We start from the raw sequence: 12,132 nt of genomic DNA, 5'->3' as shown, positions 1-12,132 counted from the left end.
TAATAATTAAAATTTGTTAAGAATTAATTGGCGAAAAATTTATGAGGATGATTTGGGTATTATTGTGACTTGAACCAAGTTACCTATATTACCTAAAAAACAAAAGTCTCCCAAAAAAGCAACATGCCAATGAGCGAGTCATGATGATGATTACTAGTAATTATTGTAATTAGTAGTTAGTACTTTAATTTCCTTTGCGTGTTACAATCAACAAGTCATTCAGTGTTTTGACTTTTATGATGTTTAGTACGAAGTACATGACCATTGCCGATCTATGAAGATATGATGAACAACGGATGCATGTGTATATACTTGTAAACATTAATTAATGTGACATACATATTTAATTTCCACAGCCACATAACCAATTTCCTCTACTCATAAATTGAAAGACCAAATTGCACATAGAGTACAACAAAATCAGAATATTCTAATTTACTCTCTCTCTTTAACTTGGATATATAGATTTTTATGTTTTATTTATCTACGGCATATTAATTAATAATTAAGTGTCAAGAGCTACTTACTGGTCAGTAAGAACAATCAATAGTGCAACCTTTTCAGGTTCACAATAATTAGTGAATAGGCTTCAATACTAAAATTGATGAACTTGCACTGATTAATGATTTTATAACGTTGTTGTAGTCATGTTTCACCGTTTAAAGAATATATATACAATAAGGGGACTTGTTCCTTAATGGTAGTAAATTCGAAACAGCACACCATAGGCTTAGACTTATGTATATAATATGATATAATATAAGATAGAGTGAATATCCCACCAAATCTCTGACAATTACTTCGAAAAGATAACGAGGTTTTTGAAAAAAAAAAACACTCAATCCGGCTTTTGATTTTTTGTTTGGGACTGATTAGTCCCTGTGCAAAAAAAAAACAACATTAACTTTTGATAATACATGGATTAATTAGTCCCATAAAAATAAAGGTCAAGAGCAGGATTAGTTATTTTTTTTGTTAAGAACCTCGTTATATTTCGAAATAATTGCCAGGGCCGTTTAGGATTTTTTTCCTATAAAATATCTTTTTATTAATTTGTAAAGTATATTTAATTTTAATTTTAATTTTATTTTAAATTTAGTATGTGTTTTATATAATAATTAATATTGTGAAATTTATAAAATGACACTGGCAATAATCTCGCTCAAGCATCACAATTAGAAATTAGCAAATGTATAATAAATTAAAAAGATAAGTATAATTATTCACTTAATAAAACAAAATAAAATTCATGCAAATATAGAAAAAGTAAAAAAAAAAAAAAACCATAGCAACCTCTTAAAAGTGTAGGAGTGGTCGAATCAACATTAAATAAAAATTACATATGTATCTGCAACTATACTGAAAGAGCGAGTCTCTAATAAATTTGTGACATAAAGTCATAAACTCAGTGGCAAGAGAAGAGAGGAAGATGTTAGAGCCAGAATTGCCATGTTCTAATAATATTACAAGACCACATGCAACTGCAATGTCAGACAATTGAACGTGGACTCCATGGCCTACCATTCATTAATAATTTTTTTTTTCTCTTTTAATACTATGAAATTAGTTTTAACATCTTTGGGTGGGAGACATCTTCGTTTGAAATCTTTAATCCATTTTGAGACCGCTCCAAGTCAACTTTCTTTCTACTCTTTTTTCCATGATCTTCTTTTGAGTTTATTAATTAATTGTTATTCACAATATTATTGTCTATGTTTCTAGTCAAATAATGCTCAAGGTTGTATGCTTTTAAGCTATAAATTATTGAATTAAATATTTTTACTAATACAATTAATGTTTCTTAAACAGCAAAAAAAAAAAAAAAACTGATTTTACACCTAATCAATAATGATAGTTAAAATGCGTAGAGATCACATTTTAATCAATGACAGATTGAGTATGTAAAAATAATACATGTGTTTAGAAATATAAATGAGTGAATATTTTAATGATGATTCTTTATTTTAATAAAGATTACCTTGTAAATTGTTAAATAATTCAGTTAAACATGTTACTTTATCTAATGATTTATAATATAATTTTTATGTGAAGATATTATCATTAAATTATTCACAATACAAAAAAAATTAAACTTTTTCCTTTCTTTTAGTTAATATATTCATTATGCAAGGTTTTTTTTTTTCCTTTTTAGGTCAAATAGATTGGATGACCCCAATCTTAATAATTACAAACTCATCCACATTATATTACATATAGTCATATATAATATTTAAAGATTTCATCCACTACTTGATCAGTTGGCCTATAGTCAAATCTGTTTCAAATTCGAATATATTTGTTGTAAAACATACATGATGACTATTAAAGTAACGGTTTTTTTTTTGTGACTACTAAGTAATGCTTTGCCTGTTATTATTCAATATGGGTGTTTATGGATCGAATTTGATTTGCATATCCGTAGTATTTATCTGAATCCGACTCAAAATTACGGATATTGATCCGATCTGTAAGGCTGTCGGATCAGATTGAATCTGATTCGCACACTAATGAAATCGGATTGTAAATTTTAGGAAAGTATCCACATATTCGTGGATCCGTAAGAATAAATAAATAAATAAATATTTTTTTATATTTTATTTCAACTAATAATTATCATATATGTTGTATTATTTTATTTTATTATTTTAAAAAAATATGTTTAATAATATTTTAAAAATAAACATATTAAAAGAATAAAAAACTTTTATTGATATTTTTTAATAATAAATTTTTTAAAATATTTTTATATTTTGCATGTATATCCCATATTTGATCCGACCTACAAATATACAGATTAAATTCAAATAAAAAATTATAAATATTAAATCTAATCCAATAATTTTAGTGTGATCAGATTGGATTTTGATCATATTTAATCCGAGCCAATTCACCACTGCTATTCAAGGTTTAAAAGGTTTGGAATTCTGATATATGACTACTAAAGTAACGCTTTGGTTTTGTATATATGACTACTATAGTATATGGGTGTTTCATTTTTCTCGGCCCTAAAAGTGTGATACATAGGCTTTTCCAGTTTAGAATTTGGGCTTCTTAGTCAAAACAAATCCAATAACAGATTTTGTGTTTTGGGTTGAAGCTTAACATGTGATGTTGACTAACTACAATATTGGGCCCATACTGTTATGACTCAAATAGTGTCTTACACAATTAACAAAAAAAAATGATGTAAAATAAAGGCCTAGGAGGCTAGGACCCTAAGCCCTAGAGTAGGGACAAGATGGATCATAGAAGTAGCTCTCTTTTCTCTTCTTTTGCTATTGATTTGATTATTCTCCGAGACAGGGAGAGAGTCAGAGGCAAGTGTCTTAGAGTCCCGAGTAAGTGAGTGTCGAGTCCTCAGGTAGCTGAGAAATGATGATCATTTCCTGCAATTAAGGTAGGTCAACTACAACCTTAACCAATTTCTTCAGCATATGCTTCCCTTCAATGTGACTTCCCCAGACATCATAACCCTTTTGTTTTTCCACCAAAGTTTGGAACTTTAATTTTTATTTTTTTGTTTCTTCCAGCAAGTGCAAGGATTTTATGTGCATGTTCATTGTTTGTCAAAATGTCTGAGTTGGGTTGAACACCCAAATAAGCAAGATTCCAACTTCATATCAAGCTGTACACATAGTTGCAATATCCAAATACTGAGAGTCACAAGCCACGTATTCTAGAATGTACTGGGTTAACTTCCAAATCTGTCATAGTAGTGATGCTATCGAGATCCCCAAAATCCTACCTTTACCTTCTTCCTCTTCTTGTTCTTCTTCTTCCCCTTACAAGAAACAATTAGAATGAACCCTGCAGTGATTTTCATCATAGTGATCTTAGCTATTGTGTTCTTGATCTCTGGTATCATTCAATTGGTTGTTAGATTCCTCATGAGGCAAAGGTCCTCTTCTTCATCAATTATACAATCAAATAGGTTCCCTGACATGTCTGAACCTGATGCATACCAGAGACAGTTACAGCAACTCTTCCATCTCCATGATTCAGGCTTGGATCAGGCCTTCATAGACGCTCTCCCAGTTTTCTACTACAGAGAGATCATAGGTTTGAAGGAACCATTTGATTGCGCAGTTTGCTTATGTCAATTCTCAGAACAAGACATGCTGAGATTGCTTCCACTTTGTAACCATGCTTTTCACATTGACTGCATAGACACATGGCTCATGTCTAATTCAACTTGTCCCCTTTGTAGAGGGAGCCTCTATGATCCAGGGTTTGCATTTGACAACCCAGTTTATGAATTTGAGGGTCCAATAAGGGAAGATGGGGTTTCAGGGAGTGGTGTTGGTGAGGCTGGTTCTGCCAATAACAAACATGGAGAAAGTCACATAATGAGTGGGAAAAGGGTGTTTTCTGTTAGGCTTGGGAAATTCAGGAGCTCAAATAATGGTGAAGGTGTGGTCATGGGAAGAGGTGAAGGAGAGAGTAGTAGTAGCACAAGTAATTTTGATGTGAGGAGATGCTTCTCAATGGGGTCTTTTCAGTATGTGGTTGCTGATTCAGATTTGCAAGTGGCTTTATGCCCTGACACCAGTGGCAGTATGAGAAAATTGAAAGGAAGATTAGCTCCACAGTATGGAAATTCTTCTTCGATTGATGGGGATATTGAGGGGGAAAAGATCAACATTGCTAGAAAAGGTGAGAGCTTTTCTGTTTCAAAGATTTGGCTATGGTCTAGGAAGGATAAGGTATCAAATTCCTCACCAGAAACTCATTTGGGTAATTCTCATGTCACTGCAACTTTGCATGGATGAACAGAGAGATCAAGGTACATGAAACTGCTCAGATTTAGACATATTTTCAATGAGTTCACTCTCAGATCTTTCATACTTTGATTATACTTTTTTACTGATAATACTTGTAAATTATGCTACAAATATCAATTGAGAATCTATGTCCTTTGGGTGAGAGTTCAGAGTTAATTTCTAGTTTTTGTTAGGAAAAGCATACTTTTTATTTATTAATAATATTATTTTTTTATTTGTTTTTTTTACAAAATCCTATTTCTGGATTAGAAGTAGCCATCTGTTTTGTTCCGGAATTTCCAGAAAAGCTATACTTGGTTGCTTGAATGAAGAAAAAAAAGAAAAGCTTTGCTTGTTGTGGTCTTATGAGGAAAATGAAGAGACAGATCAATGTAGTGATTAGCAAAAAACACAATGACAAGAGATGATTTCAACAGTATTTTAGAATGTGGTCCCTTGGTGCCATGTGATGTTTTTGTTTCAGTGACAAAAGTGTAAGAAAGAAAGAAACTAAAGTTAAGTGTCAAACTAGGAGTTGCTTTTTGGATGCTTTGGTTTTCTGCGGAGGCATGCTTTTATTTTAAACTTGTTTGGGTTAAAAAGAAGTGAAAGAAAACAAGCAAAGCGTTCTTCCATTCCTTTTCTATGTGCTGGTTAACATTTTGATCATTATTAAGATATGAAAAGATGGGTGGAAAGTGAGTCAAGGAGTTTTTTCTTTATGTTCTACCAATCTAATTATTACACATTTCTCTTTTTCAAGTTTTGGCTAATAGCCTCTCCCTTCATATTATGATGAAAGATTGTTTAATTTTATTAGTTGTTTTTTTAGCGTTAAATCTAAGAAGGTAGTAGTTGAAAAACAAGGAAAAATAGTTAACTTTCACCCAAATTATTTGAAAGATGGTACACATGGTATCATATAATTGAGAGGTAAAGAAAATTGATATATACAACTATTGAATGATCCATGAAAAATTTTATACTCATAATTTATGAAACTCTGGGAAACACAGTATTTCTAATCTACATAGTACGAAATTCGTTTTTCCTTTTTAAATTCTAGTGAAAAAATTTTTATATCATCCATGGATTTTTTATCTTCAATCAAGTTCCTTAATGAGAATCAAATTCTAACCCATTTCCTCAATCAATGAAGATAAAATGTAAAACTTACCGATATCACTTCCCAGTTCCCATACTATATATTACTATAACCCTATATACTCTGGTAGAACAAGAAGGCCAAGAATTGGTCAACTCCTTTAGGCTTAGAAACTAAGGCAAACATATAAAAGCCAACAAGGGTCCCCACGATAGGCCTTGTAAGGAGTAAGGACACATTATTTTCCCATAATTCGCCACCTCTTCAAGTTGGTCACCGACACAAGATAATATATAAGCACAGGGTGAATCAAAAACCAAGAAAAATTAATGTGTTATTATATAATACGTAGACTTATTAAAAGCTTACTTTACTAAATGAGTGGTTGGTTTAGTGAAATCGTATTCCCATTAAGTAATGATACCAACTATGGACGACAGAGACTCCAAATTTGGTTTTTCTTCCTAATTAAGAGTGATTGGAACTTTGCAATATTATAAGCTAATGACTCAAATCCAATGCTTTGATGACTAATGTTTTGCACGGTTTGATGCGACTCTAATGTGGGGACGACAGTTAAACATTAAGTTGTATACTTGTATCGTGTTATGTGTTTTGTTGGACAAATGCAAGTGAGTTATTAGCTTGACCTTTTAATTTAATTACACTGCCATCCAACTATTATATTATGTAATAACTAGTTTTTTTTATCCGTAATAACAATATGAGAATATAAATTTTTTAAAATTGTATCAGTTTTGTTTTGATATTATAGATTATAGTATAAAAAAAATTATAAAATCAAATTATTTTTACAAAAAATTATATATAGGAGACAAAAGTTTTCATTGGATAAGAAGATCATGATTTTTGTAGATAAAAAAATAAATAATAAATTTTTTAAGTATTATGTTTATATGAAAGAGTTTAATTTTTTATTAATAATTAATTTTAATATTTATTATCTAAAATTTAAAAAAATTTAATGTGTATATTTTTATATTTGATTAGATATTAAAGTTATTACACAAAAAATAATTAATTTTCATATTTATTATTTAAAAATAATATATTCTCTCTCTCTCCCCCCTCTCTCTATATATATAATTAGGTATTAATATAAAAAAATTATATTGATAGTTATAAAATTAATTCAAACAATTTTTTTTGAAATAATTAAATTTTGATTCTAATTATTAAATATAATATTAGTATTTTCTCTAAATTATATATAATAAATATTTAAAAAAAAGTGAAAATATAATTAAAAAGATAAGCGACAAAAATTTAAAACTAAATAAAAAAATAAAAAATATCTAATAATAATAATATTTTTTATATAAATTTTATAAATTTATTTGAATTATATTATTTTATTAATTTTATTTTTTGTAGAACGGAAAGATAGAAAAAGATAGAGAATGAGACAAAAAAGAAAGAGAAAGATAAAGAAAAATAGAGAAGAAGTTTGTTAATTTTGAAGAAAAAATTTTATTTTAATTATAATCAAAGAATATTTCATGACATATTTTGGTTTGTCAAATTAATAATAAAAATTAGAGAAAATAACAAATAGGTCCTTGACCTTTTGCCCCGCGGACATTTTCGTTCCTGAGCATTTGAAAATACTTTTAAATCCCCGACCTTCACAAATCTTGGACAGTTGAGTCCCTTCGTCGAATTGCCTCTGCCAGACCCGTCGGAGAAGTCTGATGTGGCTCCCTTGAAGATGACGTGGCCCAACTAGTTGACACCTGGACTGCTTAGTGGAAAGGTGCATTCAAAAATTGGACAATTAAGTCCCTGAACCCTAAACTACGTCGTTTTGCTTTCATCCCTAATCCTTAAATTGATTGCGTTTCTTTCATGGAGGCCAGTGGTGAGGAGCTCAACCTGCATCAACCATGGCTGCCAATGTAGCATCAGCAACCTCGAGAAGAAGCCGCAGGGGAGTAAGAGAAGAAAATTCTGCTTCAAGCTCAGATCCTTGTGTTGTGCACGACGGAGACCTGAAAGACGATGTCGCCCCGAGATACTTCTGTGGAGTTTATGCGATAATGTATATGTCGAGGACGATTAGCAACCCAAACAGAGTCTTCTTGGGTTGCCCATTCTATAAGGTAAGATAAGAAACCTAGGAATTTTGTTCTGTTTGAATGGTTTTACATAACTTCATTATTTTGGAGATTTTGACAGAAAAACCAACAACATTGTAAGTTTTTTCTTTGGGTCGATGAACATCTTACTAGAATTGGAAGCAGTGGTTGCATCTTTGATAAAAGATCTCTGGTTAAGAAAGAGGCGGAAGTTGTTGAAGAGGAAGATGGATTTCATCATAGAATGGCTATTCTAGAGGAGAAGGTTACTATGCTAGAGAAGAAAAAAAAAACCCATTAGCTTGTTGTGTTGTTATAGTTATATGTGCTGTTGTGGCTGCTTTTTATGTATGTAGTGACTAAGAAATGAATTTTAGAAAGTAGAGTAGGAAAATGTGTTGATCCAGATTTTTGTTGCGTATTGAAACATGCTGTTTAGATAATTTATGTATCCTATTATCTATCTAAATGCAATTAAAATTAACCTATCAATAGGTTGTTGAAATTATGTTATCAGTATCTAAAGAAGCATTGAATGATTGAGAAAAGTAGGCATAAAAATTTTATACAGACATACATAACATATATTGAAAGTTATACGTAATATGCGACAGTTATATTTTCTAAAAACTGCCCAAAAAGAAACAAATATGTTCAAGTGTATAGCATTATGAAGCTTAAGATCACAAAAGTAAGCTTAACAAGTCTGCAACAGTTTATAAAATCCTAAGAGCTTCTCCAAAAAACCAATTCAGAAAAAAATATTGTTGTCACATTCAAGTTTCCTAAATGCTATTACAAGGCATAGTGGGATGCCCAAGATGTCATATTTCTTCATGTCTTTGGATTGATGGATGGTGGATTAGGAATGAATTTAAACAGTCTTGTTGTTGCTGTGCTTGCTGCTGCCAATGTCTCCTTGGAAGCTGCTGTACTAGGTCCTGACCTGACTTGAGATGGTTGTGGGCCATGTGTAGCACCTTGTGGTTGGAGCTGTGGAGCTGCAGGCTGACTTGGAGGTGGGAGTGAATTGGGACAAAGTGGGACATGTGGCCTGAATATCTTCTGTTTGGACTTGATCTTTGAAGTTTTTGGTTGAACTGTTTGGTGAGCTGTTGATGGAACTTGAAGTGGAGGCCGAAAATGTGTACTTCTAGTTACACGACCTGGCTGCAGTTGATCTGCCACGAGAGCTGCTGTTACAGGGGTTGGTGTTGCTGCCACAGCACTTGGAACCTGGTTGTGATACATAAGACATCATTCATGAGCATTATGATAAATAACATCCATCAAGAGTCAACATTTCACAAGAATGTATAAAACTTACATCTGGAGCCTGGCTAGATGCAGCCTGGCTAGAAGCTGCCTGGCTAGATGGAGCACTTTAGGTGTTAGGGACATCCTGTCCAATTAAGTTGACCAATGTTGCTCATTATCATATAAATCCTCGAATATTGAACTAAACAGAGACATACAAAAGCATCTCGGGGCGACATCGTCCTTCAGGTCTCCGTCGTGCACAACACAAGGGTCTGAGTTTGAAGTAGAATTTTTTTCTCTTACTCCCTTGTGGCTTCTTCTTGAGGTTGCTGATGCTACATTGGCAGCCATGGTTGATGCAGGTTGAGCTCCTCACCACTGGCCTCTATGAAAGAAACGCAATCAATTTAAGGATTAGGGATGAAGGCAAAATGACGTAGTCTAGGGTCTTAATTGTCCAATTTTTGAATGCACCTTTTCACTAAGCAGTCCAGGTGTCAACTAGTTGGGCCATGTCATCCTCAGGGGAGCCACATCAGACTTCTCCGACGGGTCTGGCGGAGGCAATTCGACGGAGGGACTCAACCGTCCAAGATTTGTGAAGGTTGGAGATTTAAAAGTATTTTCAAATGCTCAGGGACAAAAATGCCTGCGGGACAAAAGGTCAGGGACCTATTTGTCATTTTCTCTAAAAATTATAAATTATAATTATATATAGAGTGTGAATGGTATAGAGAAATAGCAAAGGGGAGAGAGATAAATAAGAAGACGAAGGAAGAGAATTTATTAATTTTGGAGAAAAATATTTCATCTCAATTTTAATGAAAAAGTGTCATGTGACATATTTTAGTTGTTAAATTAGTAATAGGATCCCGGTAGGGAGACAATGGACTATTTGTATAATGTGTACAATGGGCTATTGAGTTACAAAATGAACATCCTCCATATTATCTAGAATAACCATCCGAGTACTAGGGATAATAAACATCTTCCCAAAAGCTTAAACTGATTTTGGAGTTCATTAAGGATCGAACTCTGGAAAAAAGTAACACTAATGGTTATATCTCTAATACTCTATAAATCTCCATTGTACACATTGTACAAATATTCTATTGACTCCTCATACTTTTTCTTAGTAATATAATATAACTAAAAATATCATGTTACACATTTTGATTATCAAATTTATATAATTAGTCATTGGTAATATATATAAAAAAGATAGAGTGGATAAAAATAATAGAGATAGAAAGAGAGAGAAAGAGGAGGAGAGCTCTTTAATTTTGAAAAAAAATATTTAATTTTAATTATAATAAAAAAATAATATATAAATTTTGATTGTAAAATTAATAATATATAATAGATAATAAATTATGGTAACATTTTTTATTATGTCGAGTAGTCCAATACAACGCGTAATGAAGTATAAAGAAGTTACAAGTTAGATGTGCAAGGTGGTCTAAAATCTATGACAGCCAAATCTCAAAAAGTAGCGTTGTCTTTGTGTTGAGGTCACTCTGTGTATCAAAATTAATTTGAAAGTTTGAACAATTCAAAACTCCAGCTAGTAATTTGTCAATAATGGTAGTCTCAGAAAACATATTTTTAGTAATTTGTTAATAATTTGAAAATATTCGGTAGTCCCAGAATATTTGGACCATTAAATGGTCCCATAACAAAACATATTTTTTAAGTGTTTTTAATAATGGCTAAATAGTCTTTTTTTAAATTTAATTACAAATTAATCTCATATATTTTATTTAATTATAAAAACTATTTTTTATTTTATAAATAATTATTTTATCATAAATCTATCATGTTTATTAACAATCAAGAACAAAAACAATAACGAATTAGATCTTCCATTAATCCTAATAAGTGTTTGATTGAAAACCAATCGATTGGACTATCAAACCAATAGATTGAATTTCTGGTAACCCAATCGATTGGACTACACGTTGTTATCACAAAACAATCGATTGAAAATTGTTGGGCAGCATGGTTTTCGCAAAAATCAATCGATTGGTCATATTACCCAATCGATTGAACGATGACTAAAATGTGGGTTTCTTACCATTCAATCGATTGTTTATACTACCCAATCGATTGAATGCTTCAAAACAATTTGAGGTCTCACTATTCAATCGATGGTTTATTTTCTGAATACTACAATGAAAAAATTGATTGGACCTTTGCTGATTAACCATGAAGAAATAGTGGATATTAAATAGACGGATAAAAAATTAAAAAAAATTGGATATTGTGTAGATGGATGTTCCAAAGAAAAATAATTAAATTTTTTATAATAAAAAAAATGATACATGATTTCAATGGTGGGATTGAATAATTGATAATGGATTATTCACCAATTTATAATGTTAATATTAAGGAAAAGATAAGATTAGAGTATCTAAATCAAAATAAAACCGCAAAAATTGAAGATAGGATTTTAAAGATAAGATAGATGAATAACAAGATAAATTTCTAAAAACGATAACAAAATTAAAATAGGCGTAGTATACATTTCAATCGATTGGGTAGCACACTTCAATCGATTGAATTTTGACAAATCTATATTGTTTTGGTGAATTCAATCGATTGAGTAACAAAAGCAATCGATTGAATTGTGAGACCTCAGGTTATTTTGAAGCATTCAATCGATTGGAAATTCTAAACAATCGATTGAATTATAAAAAATCCACATTTAATTCATCGTTAATCGATTGGTTAATATGACCAATCGATTGATTTATGCGAAAACCATGCTTCCTTACAATTTTAAATCGATTGTTTAGTGATAAACTGTAATTCAATCGATTGAGTTATAATTCAATCGATTGGTTTGATAGTCCAATCGATTGGTTTTCAAGGAAACACGATTTTATGATTCCTCACGAACGTCACGGATCAA

General features: G+C 31.2%; 1 protein-coding gene across 1 annotated transcript; it reads left to right on the top strand.

Annotated features, from left to right (window-relative positions):
• The first annotated feature begins 3,266 nt into the window (after positions 1-3,266).
• On the top strand, positions 3,267-5,522 carry LOC130967624 (RING-H2 finger protein ATL47-like). The gene is made up of 2 exons (XM_057892569.1): positions 3,267-3,397; positions 3,531-5,522. The coding sequence occupies exon 2, from the start codon at positions 3,801-3,803 to the stop codon at positions 4,767-4,769; it is 969 nt and encodes a 322-aa protein (XP_057748552.1). The 5' UTR covers positions 3,267-3,397; positions 3,531-3,800; the 3' UTR covers positions 4,770-5,522.
• The last annotated feature ends 6,610 nt before the right edge of the window (positions 5,523-12,132 follow it).

The sequence above is a fragment of the Arachis stenosperma genome, chromosome 3 (genome assembly GCF_014773155.1).
Source record: "Arachis stenosperma cultivar V10309 chromosome 3, arast.V10309.gnm1.PFL2, whole genome shotgun sequence".
Classification (NCBI taxonomy): domain Eukaryota; kingdom Viridiplantae; phylum Streptophyta; class Magnoliopsida; order Fabales; family Fabaceae; genus Arachis; species Arachis stenosperma.
The sequence above is the reverse complement of the archived record's forward strand: the minus strand, read 5'-3'. Positions and strand labels throughout refer to the sequence as shown.

Bases quoted from the DNA above. Each gene is read 5' to 3' on its own strand.
- LOC130967624 (XM_057892569.1), top strand. From the start codon at position 3,801: ATGAACCCTGCAGTGATTTTCATCATAGTGATCTTAGCTATTGTGTTC.